Source organism: Silurus aristotelis, assembly GCF_946808225.1.
Source record: "Silurus aristotelis genome assembly, chromosome: 5".
NCBI lineage: Eukaryota > Metazoa > Chordata > Actinopteri > Siluriformes > Siluridae > Silurus > Silurus aristotelis.
In genome coordinates, this window is record NC_139578.1 from 2418489 (window position 1) to 2439819 (window position 21331).

A 21331-nucleotide genomic window follows, 5' to 3' on the forward strand; every position below is an offset into this window, starting at 1 on the left:
TCTACGCAAGATTGAGGTTTGTTTTTTCCCAAAAGTACAGTATGCACTAGGGGGGATTTGGTAGATTTTGAGAGGTAACTCGGACTAAGGGGTGAAAATTGTAAAATGCACAACAGTATACAAAAAAGCCTTTTTACAACTTAGAAAGGAAGGTTCTGGAACATTTAATAGCTAAAAACCTTTCTAGTCGTAATTCTTATCATTGCCTAGCCCATGCCGGAAGCTCCCGCTTCTAATCTAGCTAAGTACCTAGCTAAACCAGCCGACAATCTTACAGTTTTCTTTCATACTCGCAAACTTCGCTTGAATCCAACGGTAAATCGATTCTGTGCGTGAACGATGAGGGGCACAGTCAAACACTTTATTTTAAACAATTGTAGAAAAACGCATCTGGCGTTTATCCCCAACTTATTTATTGATGATTTTTTTTATTGGAATTTAAGTGTTTATCTTTTATGCAAATCTATAAATCTATATTTTTTATTATTGAATTTTATACATTTGTTAAAGTTTATTTATTTTTTTTTTTTTGGTACAATGATGCTCTGCACAAAAATCCTACCCTGTCCTTTTAAACCACTTCCTTGTGGCGTCGCTCGTGGTCGGATTCAACAGTAGTGCTATTGTTTGTCTTTACGATTCAGCCTTGTGTGTATGCGCGTTATGATAGATAGAGGCTGCACACACATTGTCCTTTCCATTGGTAAAAACGCGCTAACCTTTTTTTTTTTATGTAGGTTAGGACCTGGAATGCAAAAAAAAAAAAAAAGAAATATTTTTGGTTTGTTTTCTGGAAAGCTCACCCCAGCAATGAACAGTTATTTTTTCAGTCCCAGTTGCTTCAGTACCAGTTCCACAGGTTCCACTTGCACGTCCGGGTGTTGCTAGGATAGCTGGGAAGCGGTGTACGTCTGAGCCACCACCACTTATAATAATCGTACGTGCGTTAGATCAAAAAACAAATCATTTTCATCATTAAGCGAATCGAATGTGTCTCAGGTTGTATTTTAATCGAATCGGTTGACCCGCGCTTGCAAGGGCTGACGTTGCCCTCTAATGGCTGCTTTTGTTATTTATTTGTTTATTTACTTTTGCGTGTGTTTTGAGCACCCTCGACGCGGGCGACGAATCCGTTTTTATTGCAACAGACGAGTTACGTAGCTCCTCCCCCGAGCCCAACCCCCCCTTCTTTCCCTTTTCTCATAAGAGTGTGTGTATACGTGTGTATATAAGAGCACGCTAATATTTGTTTACGTTAACACGAGCGAACGTTGAATTGCGGTGGTTGCCCGCGAGCGTGTTTGCGTTTTTTGGCAGCGCGGCGTGTTTATAATTGCGTGCGCGGCGTGTATTAAACGTTATTGAGCAGGCTTTATAGGGGAGCCGTCGTGAATAGAGGTGCTGTTTAATGGCTTGATGAGATGATGGCAGTAATCAGTGTGGTATACGACGAGCTCTGAAAAGCCACGGCCCTCTCTCTCTCTCTCTCTCTCTCTCTCTCTCTCTCTCTCTCTTTCTCTCTCTCTCTCTCTCTCTCTCTCTCTGTATCTCTGAATACACACACACACACACACACACACACACACACACAGCAGATGATTGACGGCCTGAGGGTTTTAATGGCACTAGAGAGGGAGAGCTGAGGTCGGGGTTGTCATGGCAACAAGGCGACCGAGCCCCCCCCCCCCTTTCTCTCTCTCTCTCTCTCTCTAACTCTCTCCCTTTTCCTCCCTTTCTCTCCCTTCATACATGTTTCTGCATCTGAGCAGAGTCTTGCTTCCAGAAGCATGGTTATGTGTGCCTGAAAACACACACACACTCACACTCACACTCTCACTCTCTCTCTCTCTCTCTCTCTCTCTCTCTCTCTCTCTCACACACACACTATATATATTTGTGTGACACAATAAATGTGTAGCTTTTCTCCTTGTCTTCTCTTTCTTCCCTCTCTCTTTTCTCCTCACCACTTTCGTCTTTCCACTTTTCTACATTTTCCTCCTTTGTTCTCCTCCGCTTTTGTCCTTTTCATCACCTATCCCTTCCTCATAGCTCCCCTATATTTTTGTCTCTCTTCTCCTCATCACTCCTCTTTTCTCCTCTCTTTCCATTGCTTCTTCTCCACTCTTTTCATGCCTTTCCTCCTGTCCACTCTTTTGCCCCTTCATCCATCTTCTTCCTCTTTTTGCCTTAATTGCACTCTTTTCTTCGCTGTTCCTCTTTTCACTTTTCTTTTCACTTTTTCTCACCAGCTTCCTCTCACCTCCTTTTTCTTTTTCCTTTGCATCATGTGACTAGAGTGATTCTTAAACAGCTCCACCTGGAGACATAAAAAAAATATCTGGCAACCCTGATTGTGCAGGCAGGCCACTGAGGATATAAAACACTGTACCGACAAAAGATAGTAGATATCAGACATTAAGATTTGTATGTGCCTTTTGGAAATCCCGTTCCCCATTTAGTCCCTATTTGCTGTACTAATAACCTCCACTCTTCTGGGAAGGTGATCCACTAGGTTCTGGAGTGTGTTTGTGCGAGATTTCATTCAGCCACAGGGGCGTTAGTGAAGTCGGGTACTGTTGTAGGTGAGGTCAGGAGGCCTGGGGTGCAGTCAGCGGTCCAGTGCATCCCAAAGATGTGCAATAAGTTTGAAGCTCTATGGAAGGAAACCTTCCACTCCAACCCATGTAAAGAAGATCTTGGTAGAGTTTGCTTTGTGCACAGGGGCGGCATCATTATGCTGAGACAGGTTTGGGCCTCTTAATTCAAGGGAAAATTTCATCTTCCCACACCCAAAGACGTTTTTATAGAAATTGTGTGCCTCGAACTTTGTGGAAAAAGTTTGAGTAGGAACCACATGTGGGTGGAAAAATCAGATGTTCCAATACTTTTGTTCTATCTTTGCCTGTGTGGTCAGCTGTGTTACAAGAGCACGGAGGTTACCGGAACAAGGAAGTGGATCATGAGGAAAAATGTGGACAGTAATGGACTGATATTTTTTGGCCGTGTGTGTGGTGTGTGTTTTGTTTTCTGACCCGTCTCACTTTCTGTCTTTCAGAGTGCAGCAGCGGCGCCCAGCCCTGTAATGGGGAACATGCCCCCTAATGATGGCATGCCTGGTGGACCCATGCCCCCTGGCTTCTTTCAGGTAAGAGAGCTTTCTCTCTCTCTCTCTCTCTCTCTCTCTCTCTCTCTCTCTCTCTCTCTCTCTCTCTCTCTCTCTCTCTCTCTCTCACACACACTTCTTTTCTTCTTTCGTTGTTTTCCACATCTGTCCCTCTTTCTGCAGGTCTGCGTTCATTCATGCCTCCCACTCATCCTCATACCTCTTTCTTTTGCTGTCTTCCTATCTATCTATCTTTTTTTTTTGTTTTTGTTACTCCTGCTCCCTCTTTCTCTGTCTTTTTTTATAACTGTCCGTGTTTCTCTCTGGCTGTGGGTCTGGCTGCTGTCGCTGTGTGCGCTGCTCTGATAGGGACGCGCTCAAATGAACACCTGCTAATTTCCGTTCAGCGTGCATGCTTCTTCTTTGTTGTGCATGTGTGTGTAGGGGGGGCACATTTAAGGTAAAGATGGGCCGATTGGTTCTGAAGAGCTCGTCATTAGTGTGTGTGTGTGAGATCCAATGGATGGTTTCCGCTAAGTTCCCTCTGAACAAGCAGCTTCCGTTACCTCTTTGCATTTTTCTTTCTCTCTGTGTCCCTCTCTTCGTCTAGCTCGCATGGCGCTTTGTGTCTTCACGCTCCACACTGTGCACCATCACTGTTGTCGCTTTTCCAGAGCGTCTGCTTGCGCTGCAATATGTCTCAAACACGTGTGTTTTGGCGACTTATTGGAAAGCGATGCCGGGGAGTGGGTGGGTGTGGGGGGGAAGCACGGGAAAAAGCAAAAGCGTTCTCGAGCCAGTCGCGTTGTAACTGTTAACTTACTACTTAGTGTTCGGAATTGACCGCGAGGTGTCTCTTGATTGGATTGCTGAAGCTTGAGTCTTCTTTTCGAGAGATTTCACATATTTTTCTGTTTTCTTTGAACCAAATCTGTTTCAATTCTTGCCTCGCGTACCAATCAACATGGATGCCTACGTTTGGCTAGTGTCGCTCCTGATTGATTACCCCAACACTCTGAGGAGAGATCTCCTGTACTTTTAAAAGCAGAGCATGGGTGGGTCTGTGTGAGTTATACGCTAGTAAGCTGATGCTAGCTTTATAGTTGGCGTATTTGATTAGAGGTATCACCAAGCTAATATGTCTGTATGCTGGTTGATTGAGGCAAAGCAAACGCCTGCTAGTGCTGGGAGCAGCCATGTTTGTTTGATGCGTCTTGCTGAACTCACAATTGTGGGGACCGTCCTTGATTTTTTAGTTGAGGGGACTCTAAAGGAATGATCGAGAGGTGACCGAAAGTAATACGGCTTCCAGACTTGATGCATTTGTGGTAAACGTTTAGCGCAGTCTGATTTCACGCCAGCAATTATCTTACCTTTTTACAGTTGCGGGTGGATTCTGTGTGAGCGTTTGACCGAAACATGACAATGTCTTTTACACAAAATAGCTTTGGAACCGGCTAACCAGCAATACCACGTTATGTTTCACTCGAACAGCTACTATTTATATGTTTTTGTTTAATCCTGAATCACGTTTCCAGGCAACCAAACATTAGATTTTGATTGTATTTTTGTAAAACTTGGTGGTGGATTTTTTTTTTTTTCCTGCATCAAACCTGTGACTGAGATTTCGATTTTCCTCTTCTTTTAAATTGTGTCTTATGTTCCCGGCAGCACGCACGCACACACACACATGCACACGCACAAACACAGAACATGTCCGTACACATCTGAGCAATCCCGTGACTAGTCCCTTTTGTGTTTTTAATCTGGTTTTCTGTCGTAACGGGGACCTGAATGTGTCCCCACAAGGATGGGGATGTCTGAGAGAGTTTGACTTTGCGAGGACTTTTGGGTTTAGGTTAGATTTCAGTGGAAGGCCCTTATAAGAATAGGACAGCAAATGTTTTGTGTTTTGCTTGTGTGTGCGTGTGCCATCCTGACTGCTTCCTCTGCCCAGTGACAGACAGGCCTGGCATTTGGCTTTGTTTGTGATAAGGTAGAGGTGAGATGCGAGTGAGAGGAAATAGCAGAGGCCACACACACACACATACACACACACACACACACACACACACACACATATATATATATATATACACACACACACTTCGAATGTGTCCACTTACAAACAGTGTAATGTCAAGATTTGTACTTCGCAGCTCACTTATATAATTATGATTATGAATACGGGGTACAGAGAGAAACGGGTGAAGGATGACTTGCGTGTGAAGGAGAGATAATCAGTGTTGGAAAAAGAGAGAGAGAGATGGAGAGATGTGTGGCGGCATTCTAGCACAGGAAGAGATGCTAGTGTGTTTGTGTGATGAGGTGTAATGAACGTCCGTGACCTCATCGCTGCCTAGAGTTGGAGGCCTTGAGTATCAGCGCACTCCTCCATGCCGACTTCAGTGTAACGCAGGCTGCCAACACACACACACACACACACAAAGTGTTGTAATGTCTATGCTGTTTCTGGGACAGTCAGTAGAGCAGCTCCAGCATCAGACCCCTCTGGACCACTTTCCTCTTTCACTCTCTCTCTTCGTTCTTTCTTTCTTTTTTTTTTTTCTTTTTTTTTCTTCTTCCCTCTCGGCGAGGTCATAGACAGGTCAGGGCTAAATCATAGCTCTGCTCTCTAACATACGTTCCCAGCCTATACACAACTCTTCGAAATCAAATCAACATCAAACAACGCACGCTCCTAAGTTCCCTATCTCATAGCATTACCAAAAGTATTGGGACACCTGTCTTTTCCAGCCATATTTAAAATGTTACCACAAACTTGATGGAACACAATCGCATATAAGGTCTTTGACTTGTGGTAACATGAATTTATCTCTCGAATAGGAGACCCAAACCTGCTTCAGCATGGTCATGTTCACAAAGTCAGCTCCATGAAAATGTTCTGCTTTAGAGCGCAGACCTCAACCCTATTGAACACCTTTGGGATTGGAATCTTGAAGGCACCACAGGCTGCTTCACCTCGCCTACATCCTACTGAGGTCCTTGTGGCTGAATTAAATCTCCATAAACACACTTCAAAATCTAGTGGAACATCTTACCAGAAGAGTGAAGCTTATTATAACAGCCAATGGGGATCAGATTTGGTATGGGATGTTCAAAAAGCACATTCTAATCTTCAGCTCTGGTGTCTACAAACTTTTGTCTTTATAGTGTATACTGTATTCATCTCAAGTCAAATGTAACCTGATAATCTGAGACTTCTTGTAATCTTCTCGATGTTATGGTAACACTAGCACTTTGGATCGAATTACAAGTAACAGGGTGTACACAGCCCTCAGCACCATGCACTTGAATGTTTACAAATTTTGTCTAGCTAGAGTTTTATAGCAATTTTTTTTATTTCTTTTGTGCCATTTTTGGAAATGTTTTTTTTTTTATACCCCCTACTTTTGTCGTACTTGGGTTCAGATAGCAGCTCCAAGTAAATAAAAACGTCCAGCAAATATGGAAATTTCGTAATTCTTGCCATGCTCCGGGCAATCTAGTGGGCGAGGACGTTTGATTTGCCGCTACGTTGCGTCATTCTGTGCATGTCTTTCGCTTTAATCGCTTCTGTGGCTCGTTTTTTTTTTTCTCTTTTTTTGCGCCTGCTACCTGAAGGATGGCTGCACCAAAAAAAAAAAAAAAAAAACACAGGCACTGGGACCTTGTTTTCTTTCTTGACAACAGTGCCCCCAAGTGACACAACCTGGTCATTGCAGCCTGCTTGCCTGGGCTTGTGTTTGCAGATGCGTGGCGGTGTGCAAATTAAGTGTAAAGGTAAAGTAAGTGACCGTCAGTGGGCGTCAGGTAGGACGGTGTAAGAAGGGCGTACACGAGTGGATTTGGAGGCCAGGCTGATGGTGATGGTTGTGTTGCGAGTTCCCTCTGGCTGTTGGGATTCCTGGAAGGCCATATGCTTCTCATTGAGATATATAGGAGAGGAGTGGGGGTTGGGAGGAGTTGGGGAACAGGATGTTCGCATTTGCGCTCATTGGTTTCTTAAAGTTGTAGCAGTCATTTTTGGAGTTTCTGGTGTTCTTGTATAATATGGACAAAATAATTGTGAAACCTGACACTTCCAGCCATATGTGTTTCTTCTCCAGACTGTACAAGATGTCTTGGGACACGGTAGCATTAAACTTTCCCTTAATTTCAACTAATAGACTATGTCTGCATGACAATGCCCCCGTGCACAATGCCAGCTCCATTAAGATATGCTTTACATGGGTTGAACTGGAAGATCTCCTGCCATAGAGCTCCAACCCTGTTGAACACCTTTGGGATGTGTGCGCTGACCGCACCCCAGGCCTCCTCACCTCACCTGACTTTACCAACACACTTGTGCCTCAACAAATGTCCACAAGCACACTCCAAATTCTAGTGGAGCATCATCAAATTCTAACAGTAAACGGAGACTAAAATGTTGAATGGGAATCCTTAGTGACTGCCTGGTCAGGATCAGCTACTTACTCAAGACGAATAAAGACGACAAAACGTTTGTTAGCGAAGACATGTAACATGATTACAGCCGATTCTACCTCATAGTGTGTGTATGAAAGTGTGTGTGTGTGTGTGTGTCGGCGGAGCAGCAGCAGGCCTCGGCAGCGCGCCCCCGTTTCATGTCTCACCTGCCTCTTCTCTCTTAAAGGGCCCTCCCGGGTCGCAGCCGTCTCCCCACGCACAGCCTCCCCCACACAACCCCAGCAACCCCATGATGGGACCCCACGGCCAGGTAAGACACGTACACACACTTTCTTTCTCTCTCTTTCTCACACACACACACACACACACACACACACACACACACACACACACACACACACACACACAGGTGTGCACTGTCGAACTGTCCCCAAACAAATGAAACAAAGTAGTTAACTGGATTTTTTTTTCTCCCCCCATCAAAACAATCGAACCAGGAAGTTATTTTACATTGTGGGTTTCGATTGCAGGCCCCTCCCCCTTTTCCTCCTCTTCTTCCCTCCATCTCCGTGTTTCCTTCGCTCTCTCGCAGCCCACACCCAGCGTCTCTCCATACCCAGAACCAGCGCCCCGAGAGCGGGATGAATTATTCACGGTCCTCCCCGCTGCTGGAAAGGCTTCTTCGCTCCCACCCACCATCAATAACACATTAATATTGCACAGCCTGATGCTGTAGAATGCCCTCACACACATAAGAGCACGTACACACACACACACACACACACACACACACACACGCTCTGTCTCTAAAGGAATAGTCAGACGAGAAGTCAGATCTTTTTTTAGAATTGCGCTGGAGCTGGAGAGAAATGTCTGCCAGTTAGCATGATGTCACTCCAATGCCAAAAAATAAAAAATAAATAAAAAATCGAATTTCCATAAAAACTAGTTTGAAATGGATCGGATTCAATAAGGCAGTTTTTTTTTGTACTGCTGAATTAGAATGAGGATGTATGTAATGTATGTATATAAACTGTGTATATATTTGTTTTTATTTTCTTCTCTTCTTTCTCTTCCTTTTAATTGTCTTCTCGCGCTCCGATTTTGCTGCGCTGGCATCATGCTAATTGGTGGGCGTCAGCTTTCACGGCTTGTCAAAACTTGTCTTGGATAATTGGCTGCACACGAGTGGAAAATATCGATTTGTTTTGTGTTCGGTTGAATTTTTCTTTTTCTTGTTTACTTCAAAAGTAGCATAGCCGATCGTCCGGACGCACGGCGACGGAGGAACATCTGTAAAAATGTCCAAATCAGTACATTTACACCCATACACACATCCATACAGACATGGTTACACATCCTGACTTTGCCCTGTCCAACTGTGTACTGCTACACATACACAAAAGCCCATAACCTGTGTGGCCATCCTTCTCTCTCTACACCGTCTCTCAACACATTTTGACCTCAAGCAAGCCAGGGCCTGACCGAGCTCTTAGGCAGAGTCCCGGACCACAGGACACACGGCTCCTGTTCCGTCTCTCGTCCAACCGGTTTCGGATATCGGAACGAGCCTGTTGTGGTCTTGGCGTGCGGTCTGATTAGGACCCGTCGATCCGTCTGTGTATATAAAATAATCTCGACGTAGTGCCCGATAGCAGACTCCTGTCCTGATAAGTGTGTGTATGTGTGGTGCGTGCTGTGTGTGTGTGTGAATTTGGAACGCGAGCAGCGAAGAAGGCCGGATGTCTTATATGTCACATTTCGGTGCCATCGCCATTTTGCCGCTCGGTGCATCTGCCTGCCTGCATTCCACCTGCTCCAGCTGGCCTCGCTGCTGCCATTCATTTAGCCGCATCTTTTTATTTTGCACTGTCACCGTAAACAGCCAAGCGCTGCTAATGATGTGGATGCGGAAAAGAAAAAAAAAAAAACATGCTCCTTGTTTTCTCTTCTGTCTTCGTCCCTAGCCTTTCATGTCTCCGCGGTACCCGGGTGGACCTCGGCCGTCTCTCCGCATGCCAAACCAGGTAACGTATAACGATGTGCCCAACATTTGTACTCCAGTAACACTAAGAATATGAAGTAATCAAGTTTTTGGATTGACCCGAAACATCGGCGTGACATGTTTATACGGATGTAAACCCACACGTGAACTGCGGCTTTTACAGCATGTCAACCGGTCTTTGGTTCAGATTTGGAGTTCGCCAATAATTGCCAGGTTTGACTGTAGTCTGTTTGAGGGCAAGAAAAAAGGGTTGCATTAAACATCATTGGAAATGGATATTATTATCATATCATCTTCACAATGAGAGCTAGAGAAGCACTCTGCTGCACTCCTTCAGTAAAGTAGGCATAGGGATGCGTTTACGAATATCTCGAACAGAAGATGCACTATGTGTCCCAAAAACCAGGCAGGTTTTGTTAATTCCTGGCGTCGCATAGCCAGACCTCAAACGTCACTAGAGAGTCCGAACGTTTCAGTCAGCAAACATTGGCAAGAATGACCTACTTTCACCGAAAAGGCAATTTAACGGACACGGCAGACGACCAGCTCTTGAGCAAACCTCTTTAATAACTTGTATTCAGGGAATATTTTCAGACACAATATCCTGCTTATTGTGTTCGTTTTTCCCCCCTCCCTACCCACACAGCCTCCTGTCGGGGTTCCTGGTTCACAGCCACTCTTGCCAAACAATCTGGACCCCACCAGACCACAAGGTAAGTCTAGATTAGACGCACTTGCCCAACAATCAAACGTGTGTGGTGCGTTTTGTCAGATTTTAAGCATATTTTTTCCTTCTCTTGTTCAGGACACCCCAGCATGGGCGGCCCAATGAGAATGAACCCGCCTAGAGGGATGGGCAGCATGGGTCCACAGGTATGTATAAATACCCTGCATTAAATTACTTATCGATTAAAGAGGTGCTTTATCACTTGGAAGTAATATCAGCTTTATGAAAGTTAGTGTCCACTTGCTGCATGGCAAAACGTTTGTCTTCCAACGATGGCTGCCGGTTTATGTATCTTAATAAATGCGCAACTTTCACCTCTCTCTAGAACTACGGTGCAATGAGGCCACCTCCGAACTCTCTGGGTGGGCCTGGCATGCCAGGAATGAACATGTGAGTAGCAACCGCGAAACCATCATCGTCATCGGCATCATCGCTTTAGGCAAAACACATGTCAGACCCAGCTAGTTTACGGTGTCGGACGACTTTGCCCTTTCTCCTCCCACTCATCTGTTTATTTGTTTTTTCAGGGGTCCAGGAGGACGGGGTCCATGGCCAAATCCCAACACTAACTCAGTAAGTCTTAGCATTCCCCATAATGCATTTCTATTTACGCAAATGAAAGAATCATAGTGATTTCGCTTCAAACGGACCAAAGTGATTTGATGCATCTAATGAAGCTAGACGTTATTGACTTGAAGTCTCGTAACATGAAGTTCCAAGTGACTGATTTCATTAAGGGAACTTAACCGACTCGCGTGATTTATGGCATCGGTTCATAATCGGTCAAAGTAATTCACATGATCAGGTAAACCAAGGCGGTCAAATTATCATGCGACTGGGGGGGTTCTTCGCTCAGTGCTTAAGGCTCTGGGTTACTGTTCGAAAAGGCCCCTAAGCGAGGCCCTTAATCTTCTGTGCTCCAAACATAGTTGACCCTGCGCTCTGATCCCAGCTGCCTAACACTTTTACTGTGCTGTATAGTACAATCTTTTTTTTGGAAGGAAAACAAAGTGGACTGGTTCACGTCAATTAAGTGTAAAGTCAATCGGAATATTTGTTTTTATTATTATTTTTTGCTAATCCATGCCTCCTCGTCTTTCCACTCACAGATAGCGTACTCATCCTCATCTCCGGGCAACTATGTGGTAAGTACCAGACACGCAATCTTAACACGTGGCCCTGTAGTGCCATTTCTGTCCTTCTCGACTCGAACACAAGTTAATGCTTTTCCTCTGGAAACAAAAAGTATGCCTAAGCACATATTTACTTTCTAAACATATTGATTTTTTTATTTTTATTTTTTTCTTCTCGAGCAATTACTAAATTCTTCTGTTTCGCTCCGGGCGTTGTATTTGGACAAGCAGAATATGTGGGCATTAATCATACTGCCATAATATCTCCCCTGTGTCTACTGCAACTTTGTTTAAAATTTCTCCTCCGGCATTTCTGGAACTGAGAATAGCGTTATACGGCCTTCCTAAAAATGAAATCCGTGTGCGCGTGTGCTTATCTTCCTCAGGGTCCTCCAGGGGGAGGTGGTCCTCCAGGAACTCCCATCATGCCAAGTCCAGGAGGTGTGTAATATCAACAATATATATATATATATATATATATATATATATATATATATATATATATATATATATATATATATATATATATATATATATACACACACACACACACACACACATACATATATACATACATACATATATATATATATACACACACACACACACACACACAGACAATCACACATTTCACACACAAATCCACCTGCGATCAGCCAACGCTGATAATCTCCCACTCGCCCTTGGTCTCAGCAGCTAATGTCAGTGCGAGGTTGCTGTATTGCTTTTGTGGCTGAGCGTAGAGTGGGGGGAAAAACACACACACACTCACACGCAAACACACAGTACAACATTTCCTCCCATCCCCCACTTGGAGTGATGTAATCCTAACCCGCTGCTTGGGCTTGGACATTATCGCCATCTTCACCGGCATGTGAATGTTGAAAGAAGCATCAAGCTGAGCGTTTGGCTGAGCTTCATATTGATCAGTTATTATATAAGCGATTATATTGGTTGGAACTGACCGGTGGGATAAGTTTGTAGATGCGATGGCTGCAACACACCCCATCTCCCTCCCCACCCCGGCTTTAAAACTGATCTTTTGTCTTTTTGTTTCTGCAGATTCAACGAACTCGAGCGAAAACATTTACACAATGATGAACCCCATCGGCCCCGGAGGCAACAGACCCAACGTGAGTGCAGACTTGTACTCTAGAACGCTCCAGGTCGTTACAGAAATTTTTACATCCAGATAAATTGCGGCACGAAACATTGACCAGGCCATGATAGAATCTCACCATCATGGTTCATTGGCATTTTTGATTCTGCTATTGATACGGAACAATTTTCTCTCGTAATCTGGCCGATATTACCGCCACTCTGTTACTTATAGGGTCCCCTGTAACGAACTTGGGATTAATTATCACACGTTTAGCTCGCAGCGATCAATCAGATGAGCTCGATTATTCTGTGTAATTGAATTCCATTTCCTAATCCACGCCATTGTTAATGAAGCCGTCTACTCCTCCTGTCACACGTGTTCAAAAGAGCAAAAGCATTCCAGCGTTATCCCTGTAGCAGGTGGCCGGCTTCTAAATGTACGTCTCGTGTGTCCGTAGTTCCCGATGGGCCCGGGTCCCGACGGTCCTATGGGAGGGATGGGCTCTATGGAGCCTCATCATATGAACGGATCATTAGGTGAGCGCGCTGCCATGGTGTCATCCAGCACATCCGATACTCAGCCGTTGTGTTAAAGCTCCCCCTGTTGGTTGTGTTGTCTCTTTGTCAACTTTTTTTTATTTCCACATTTGTAGGGTCTGGTGACATGGATGGGTTGCCAAAGGTGAATACTTTAAATATTTTATTTAACAGCTATAAAATAATTAAACTAGCTACTCCAGTGTGAAAGAGCACTGACCATTTTCCCATTTCTCCCCTCGTAGAACTCGCCCAGCAACATGGCAGGGATGAATAATCCGCCAGGCACACCGCGAGACGACGGCGAAATGGGCGGAAACTTCCTCAACCCGTTCCAAAGCGAAAGTGTGAGTAGCTGGAGGAGGAAAAAAAAAAATCTTAAAAATTTATATTTAGTTACGATACCAAATGACGTCGTACCATGACCATGCTGTATCCGTCTTCTCGCTCATTTTCTCTTTCTTCTCGTTTTCAGTATTCACCCAACATGACGATGAGCGTGTGATTTTAAATTTTTTCCCCCTCGTATTTTTTTAATTATGATTATTTTATTCGTTTTTGATTTTCCTTTCCTTTTTTTTTTTGTACCCCGCATTCCTTTTGACACCACCAAACAACCCTGACCCACCCCTACCCCACACGCACATGCCTCACGGGACTTTGGACAGGGGTCGTGGCGCACCGAGCAGCCTCGTGAAGGACGTCGTAGGAAAGCGCAGGACTTGCGCCCATACGGCCGCCTGGCGACAGGAAGCAGCCCCCGAGCCACAGGAAGAGCCTGCTGACCGCTTTTCTCTTCGGCTCAGGACATTAAAAGAAGGGGCGTTAAAAAGTCGCACACGTGTACACGAACAAACACAGCAAACGTGTACGCAAACACCACCCCTGCGAAAGGACAGACCGATGTGCAGAACAGGAACGTGTGTGGGTTTCGGCTCAGCTCTTTTTAAACTCACTCCATGTTCGCTTTCGTCTTTTTGAAATTTTCTTCCCCTTTCCTCACTAACGCGCTAGGTTTTAGTCTGGGACGTGCGGGTTTCTTTTTTTTTTTTTTTCCTTTATTTAAAAAAAAAAAAAACTAAAAAAATGTCCCCCCCCCCCCCCCCCCCCCCCTTCGTTTGACATTAACGTGTACATTGTGAAACACTCATGAAGATGTGACGGGCTACGAACGTTTCCATTCTTTTTGTGTATGTATTGTATTATTAATAATTATTGGGTTTTTTTGTATTAATGTTGTAATGAATAATTGATAAGGGTATTTTTTTTTATTCTCCTCAGAAGGGCACATTGTATCTCAATAACCATGAAATCGTCAGAGTAAGCACATTCATGCTACCCAGTGGAAACTCTTATGAGTTATTATTGTTATTATTCTTTTGTGAATGTGTTTTTGTTTTTTGTTTTGGGGGGGGGGGGGGGGGGTCAGATTTGAGCTTGGGCTTATTTCTATGATTTTATTTTTTTTTTCTCTCCTCATGCGTGACTTTTTGGAATTCCCCGTTTACGTAATGTAGCTTTTTTTTCTTTTCTTTTTTTTCCCCCCTTTTTTTCCCTCGTTTTTATGTCCCCCTCTCAACAAAAAGCTCTGCAAGCCCCAGGTGTGAGATCAGTTCAGATAGTAGTAAACTTCACTCCATGATTTGATCTCACTTTGCTGTTGCTGTGTTATTGCACCCTCTCTGGCCAACAAATTAAAAAAAAAAAAAAAAAAAAAAACCCACTTTTCTTCTAAAGTTAAAATCCCTTTTTTTATTTTTCTTAATTTTGAAAAAAGCAATTTTGTGGTACAAAAATTTTTCAGCTTCACGGTTTTATTTAATTAAACCCCCAACCCCCCCAAAAACCACCCCCACCCCTTTGCGTCCACCTTCCAAAAGTTTTTTTATTTCCTTTTTTTTTTTTTTTTTTTTTTTTTTTTGTTTGCAACACTTCAGGACATTGTAAACATGTAAATAATGCCAGTCTAAAGATACCTCCTGCTGAATCACATCCCTGTCCCCCCCAAAACCCACCCAGCCTGCATGTCCCTGAAACACGGCGTCTCTGGGAAACGAGGGAAAACGGAAAAAACGTACGTTGAGGTGCTCAGATATGTGCGTTCTTTTTTTTATTATTATTATTTTTTTTGCCAGGACTGAAGGGAGGAAGGAGGTCAGAAAAAAGGAGTCACAGAGCCCAGGCTTCTACTTCTTCAAGACTGTGGGGCTATACTTTGTCTAAATTCAACACCCCCCCCCCCCCCACCCCCAAAAAAACTTTATCTTAGAGATCCAATCAGGACTACCTAGTTACCGTCGCCGATCCGACAATGCAAGTACCAATCAGGATTTGTCAACGTTTTCTTCTTCTGAATGTTTCGCATCTTTTAAAAACAACATTTTTTATATATAAATTAACCTTTTCTGAACTCTACCCTGCCTCCCAAACTCCACCTACATTTTTTTTCCCTTTTTTTTGGATCATTTGCTTCTTGTAAATACTGTAAAATGCATTTTGATATCATCGACATGTTTTTTGATAGTCCACTCCCGACCAACGAACGAATCACTGGAGGGTAAAACAGACAAAACAAAAGTGTAAAACAAAGCAACGTTTCTAGCTCTGAAAAACAAAAAACAAAAACAATCTTCAGTGAAATGGAAAAACAGAAAAGAAAAAGAACTTGTCTTATTGCAATGACGATGAATCCACAGGTTAAAGCTGAACTAGAAGAGAGGTGGTTTTGTAGCAGTCCCAACACCACTCCTGTTTGAGCCTCGAGTACTCGTGATCCTTCATAGAGAGAAAGAGAGCGAGGGCTTGTGCACTTTCCCAGAAAAACAAGTGAAGGCTCAAATTCGAAACTTCAAGGGACCAGAGATACAGACTTCGATGAAGGATTTTTATCTATTACAAAAAAAAAAAAGTGATTTGAAATAAAACGGAGACGTTTTTTTCTGTGTTCTAAGATCTTTTTTTATGGTCAAATCCCAAATTTTCAAATTGGACACTCTTCGGGGAGTGACCTCCATTTTCTACCCCCTTTTACCCAGGGAGTAGGGAGTATGGAGCAATTTGGGATCAAGCCGGTGTCTTTACCCTGTTTGCCATACGAAGCCTTTCCCATCGGCCATCTCTGTACTACTGTTGTGACGCTGTATAATAATGTAACATTAAGGAGAAACTAAAATGGTTGGTCCTCGGAAAGCCTCGGTTCTATTTTTCTTTTTTTTTTTTTTTTTTTTTTTTTTATCTCCAAGAAACAGAACAAGCAGTATTGAGTACTAAGCAGTGGACCTCCTTCAATTTTTTCCCCCTTTCCACCTCTAGATTTAGACTGGCTCCTTGTCTTCTAGGGACTTTTTTTGTCTCGTGTAGTTTTAATGTTTCTTTCTATTGTAAAGATTTCTTTAGACTGAAAAAAAGAAAAAAAAAAAAGGAAAAAAAAAACCCAAACAAAAAAAAGTCGTCTAAAAATGTAAAAAAAAAAAAAAAAAAAAAAAAAAATGCATCAATAATAAATGTAATTTTTTTTTTTCTCCTATGGAGTCGTCACTTCTTTTTGCTCGTGTCCCTTCGTTGTAGATACAAATTTAAGACTAATAAAAAAATAACATAATCCCTTTTACCAATGACTCCTGAATTTTCATCTCCCTCTCATTCCCAAAGTCTTTATTATTAACAAGTAACATTCTTTATTTTGTCTTGGTGACTTAATTAAAAGCATTCATTAATCAACACCAAACAACAGATGAAAGCAGAATATTCTTTTGTTTTTTTTCTTCCATTTTTTACTTGACACTTTATATATATATATATATATATATATATATATATATATATATATATATATATATATATATATATATATTAGTGTCCTGAATCTCTCATTGTATCTAATGTGTGGAGATATATATTGCAGTTGATTTTCGTTATTTCTCCAAAATCATGAATATAAAATTCATATTATAAATGAGGAACACAACTCTATTGGATGTCCTTGGATGTGGTGAAATGAAGTTTTCTCTTCACTTGAACTAAGAGCCCCGAACCTGTTCCAGCATGAAGATGCCCCTGTGCACAAACCCAGCTCCATGAAGATCTGCTTTACATTGGTTGGGGTGGAAGATCTGCTATAGAGCTCTGAACTCTATTGAACAAAATCAAATAAACACTGGCTGCATTCAAGGCTTCCTTCCCATGCCCTTGTGACTGAATAAAATCTCTCGAATCTCCACAAACACACACTAAAATCTGGTGGAACATCTTCCCAGAAGAATGAAGGTTATTATATCACAGCAAACGGACTAAATGTGGAATGTTTAAAAAGCACTTATCTCAAAGTCGGGTGTCCACAATCGTTTGTCCACATAGTGTTTTGATGAAAGGTAGATTGAAGTTATGTTTATACCTGAAATATCCATAGCATGCCTTTTTGTATTTTGGAAGAGCTCAACATGTGCATGGGAATAAATCCAGGTGAGTCTCAAGGGATGTGAACTTACAAGGACATACAGTATGTAATGTGAAAATGGTTCGAAATCAACAGCTGCAACGTTTTCTACGAGGTAAATTGTTACTGAAACGCTTCTACAAATTTCCTCATGGTCCCATCGGGTGACTTGTCCATCTGGAGTTTTGCATGAACTCCAGTTTCTTGTGGGTTCTACAGTTTCCTCTCACTATCCAGATCACATCTTGTGTGAACGAGGATATGGATTTGGGTGTATGTTTCAAATAATTAATTCGAATTGAAGTGAATCCTAGATTTTTTATTTGTTGTTTTTAATTGTAAAAAACGCCTCTCTATTAGTTCGCTTATATGTTGAAGCCACTTTGAATCAAGAAATTGTTCGAGGTAATTGAAAATTGAAGTCGACTTTTATATATCAAGTTAATTTCGACCGATTCCTTCACAACACTTTCAACCGATATTTTGTTTTACCACAAGATGGCGACATAATCCAAAAAAATCCCCCCCAAAAAAGAGCGTCGTCGTCCCGCATGGAGTTCAGTTCCGGTTTAAAGATTACGGTTTTCCTCTTGTCATGTAGGAACGTGGGTTCAACTCGAGCAAACAAATATATATTTTTATTGACAAAAAAGTGGACAAATAGAAAACAGGTAAGACCGGGTTTAATCTAAAGCGTATATACCTGCATACATACATATACAGGTTTGTATTTTTATACGTATATTTATCATCTGCGCCATGTTTGTTGTGTTTAGCTATGAGTTCGTTTGCTAGTACTAGTAGTGTTGTATTACTAGTGCTCTTGGTACCCCCCTGACCTGTTAACTAGTAAAATAAATGTGACCAAAATTGTTTAAATCGACAAAAAGTAAGATTTAGGAACAAAACTCGTGGTCAGTTTATGAAGAAACGTGGCCATCGTGGAGTTGATTGTCAAACCTTATCCTGGGGTACCAAGAGTGTGGACCCTGTGTAGACCTGCTACATTTACATTTAGTGCCTTTTGGCTAATGCTCTTATCTAAAGCAAATTACAGTTAGTTATTGGGCTAAGCAATTGAGGGCCTTGCTCAACGGCCCAGCAGAGGTAGTTTGGTGGGGCTGGGATTTGAGCCGATGATCTTCCGATCAGAAATCCAAGAGACGTCTTATCCACTGAGCTTCCACTTCACACATGAACAGGTATTAAATACAGGGAATTTATTCGGCCCTCATGACTTAAATGTTCATGAAGTGCCAGGGGATTCCTATGACCATATTTGGAGTGTAGGTCCTGCCCATTTATTCCTCAAACTCTTTTGTTTCTGATATGGATGCGTAATTAACCGGTTGCTTTTGTGTCTCCGGGCAGTCCCGATGTCTTCGTACACCTGCATCAGCTGCCGCGTTCAGTTCGTCGACGCCGACGTGCAGCGCGCACACTACAAAACCGACTGGCACCGGTACAACCTGAAGCGCAAGGTAGCCAGCATGCCACCGGTTACGGCTGAGAATTTCCAGGAGCGCGTGCTGGCCCAGCGAGCGGCTGCCGAACAGCAGCTGGCAGACGCGCACAGCCTCTCCACCTGCACCACCTGCAACAAAAAGTTCTCCAGCACCAACGCCTACAACAACCACTTGCAGTCGCACAAGCACCAGCAAGCCGAGAAGAAAGCAGTGGCCGTCGCCCAGGAGGCGGTGCAGCGCATGAACGAGAAGAACTTGGAGAAAGGAGCCGAGTTGGACAAGGACGCTCAGAACGAGGCGATTCAGAAAGCCATGAGGGAAGGCCTGAGGCCGAAACCTAGACACGCCAACTCCGAAACTGCACCTCCAGACAGACAGGAGAGAAGGAGGCTCGGTAAAGCGCCACGCCTGGAATGGTTTGAGCGGCAAGCCAAGAAGATCGCGAGTGAGGAAGGGGAGGATGAGGAGGAAGAGGATGAAGCAGATGAAGGTGTGATTACACTTTTTATTCATATATTTTGCAGCTTCGACAAAGCTCCAGTTTTGAAATCTGCAATTTTTTTCAGAAGAATGGGAGGATTGTGACGACGCCAATGATGATGAGGTGGAGATGGAGGCTGAAGACGAGGATCCGACGGAAGAGGGCGGCATAGCCCAGCCCACTCCTGCTTCGGGCTCCATCCATGTGACCGACTGTCTGTTCTGTTTGCACCACTCGCACTCTTTGAGCAAAAACATGGCCCACATGACCAAAGAGCACAGCTTCTTCATCCCCGACATCGAGTACCTGGTGGATCTCCGAGGATTAATGGCGTATCTGGGTGAGTCTGATAGGTCAAGCGTCCAGTGTCTCTGCTTTAACGCCTTAGGAAAGTCCTAATTTTTAGTAACTTTTCTCAACCCCACAGGAGAAAAGGTGGGTTTCGGCAAAGTGTGCTTATGGTGCAACGAGAAAGGCAAGTCGTTCTACTCTATCGAAGCGGTGCAGGCGCACATGAGCGACAAGAGCCACTGCAAACTCTATACCGACGGAGACGCGGCGCTCGAGTTCGCCGATTTCTACGACTTCAGGTACAACAGGTTGCCTGATGTAGTCGCCGTAGCTGCACTGCGGGGCTGCCACGCTTCTCATTCCGATTGTTCTGAAATTATGCCTCAGATGCCTTTTAATTATGTTTAATAAGTGCGTGTGTGTGTGGTGGTGCTCAGGAGTAGCTACCCTGACGCTCGTGACGGAACCGATATAGAAATGAAGGACGGAGGGCTTCCCGACGAGAAGACGGTGGAGTTCGATGACGATACTCTCGAGCTCACTCTGCCGTCCGGTACGTACCACCCCTTCAGTAAACACTCGGGTACGGCTCTGTGAGGTTTGTCTGCCCCTGTTCGTGTTTGATGCCCATGTTTTTTCGTGTGCTACAGGGGCGAAGATCGGTCACCGCTCTCTCATGCGTTACTATAAGCAGCGTTTCGGGACGCAGAGGGAGCTGGTACCTGCACATAACCAGCGTGCAGTAGGACGGGTCCTGAGGCAGTACCAGGCTCTGGGCTGGGCTGGAGAATCTGGTAAGGAACCTTTATTATTAATACGAGAAATAATAGGGGTCCAAGCACCAAATTCATGTATCCTGAATAAAAAAGACACAAAGCTTGATCTATCGAGCCCGTCGTCCAGATGATGGCACTATAATGCAGCGGTTCCCATAAAACGTCAAGACCACGTTGGTCTTTTCAGCTCAAACCATTCAAATACAGCTTCTTGGAAACCCACTCCGCTCAACATACATCCATTTGCGATTTATGTCACCTCGCCCCGAGTGTTCGGATCGATTACGACGTGGTCCATGTTGGTCTATAACGTGCCGCATCTGCGTTTCAGGTAAAGGCTCAGGGGTCAAGCAGCAGAAGGACATGCGTTACGTCCAAAGGATGAAGTCGATGTGGATGTTGAGGACGGGAATGAGCAACAACGCAACCAAGCAGCCCCACTTCAGGGCCCAGGTCATGTTTTAAACCTGGTTCGAATGTCGGAGACACCGTGGCCCTTGGCCTCCTTAAGGACCTTATGAATTTTCTTTATGAATGACCACCGTTCAGGACATTTGTAACCATAAAAAAAAAAAAAAAATTGTTTCCAAATCAAATTATACACATTATTGAAACTGTCTAAAACCACAAAACAAATCAGAACATCTGTGTCTGGAAAAAATCGCGAGCTTGGTGTTGTACTATAGAAATCACGAAAATTACAACTCACTGTACAAATCGTTCCTGTACACTAGTTTATAAAATAAATTTTTTTTTTTTGCGTATGACTTCACTAACTGTGTCACGTTTATATTATACACCAGTCACCAAAAGTATTGTAATTTATATTTTAAGATGAAAATGTCAAC

At 43.4% G+C, this 21331-nt stretch overlaps 2 protein-coding genes across 4 annotated transcripts in view; both read left to right on the forward strand.

The window, feature by feature from the left end:
- Window positions 1-16644, forward strand: part of LOC310726336 (single-stranded DNA-binding protein 3) — a 41983-nt gene extending 25339 nt beyond the window's left edge. Inside the window, exons 5-18 of one of the 2 annotated variants that reach the window (XM_083541812.1) lie at window positions 3056-3145; window positions 7758-7841; window positions 9499-9558; window positions 10183-10249; window positions 10342-10409; window positions 10589-10653; window positions 10791-10836; window positions 11373-11408; window positions 11783-11837; window positions 12459-12529; window positions 12956-13034; window positions 13151-13179; window positions 13280-13381; window positions 13510-16644. In XM_083541812.1, the coding sequence (XP_083397938.1) occupies window positions 3056-3145; window positions 7758-7841; window positions 9499-9558; window positions 10183-10249; window positions 10342-10409; window positions 10589-10653; window positions 10791-10836; window positions 11373-11408; window positions 11783-11837; window positions 12459-12529; window positions 12956-13034; window positions 13151-13179; window positions 13280-13381; window positions 13510-13539 (882 nt within the window). In that variant the 3' untranslated portion in view covers window positions 13540-16644. The remainder of the gene's footprint in view (window positions 1-3055; window positions 3146-7757; window positions 7842-9498; window positions 9559-10182; window positions 10250-10341; window positions 10410-10588; window positions 10654-10790; window positions 10837-11372; window positions 11409-11782; window positions 11838-12458; window positions 12530-12955; window positions 13035-13150; window positions 13180-13279; window positions 13382-13509) is intronic. The other variant, XM_083541813.1, reaches the window with a different exon arrangement.
- Window positions 16645-17987: 1343 nt separating this feature from the next.
- Window positions 17988-21255, forward strand: znf622 (zinc finger protein 622). Of its 2 annotated transcripts, none has more exons than XM_083541792.1 (7): window positions 17988-18140; window positions 18841-19425; window positions 19505-19756; window positions 19844-20006; window positions 20145-20260; window positions 20358-20501; window positions 20815-21255. In XM_083541792.1, exons 2-7 carry the CDS (start codon window positions 18846-18848, stop codon window positions 20946-20948), a joined length of 1389 nt encoding a protein of 462 aa, XP_083397918.1. In that variant the 5' UTR covers window positions 17988-18140; window positions 18841-18845; the 3' UTR covers window positions 20949-21255. The 2 variants fall into 2 exon arrangements, with proteins under 2 accessions (XP_083397918.1, XP_083397917.1); XM_083541791.1 differs by having other exon boundaries at window positions 17989-18140; window positions 19502-19756.
- The last annotated feature ends 76 nt before the right edge of the window (window positions 21256-21331 follow it).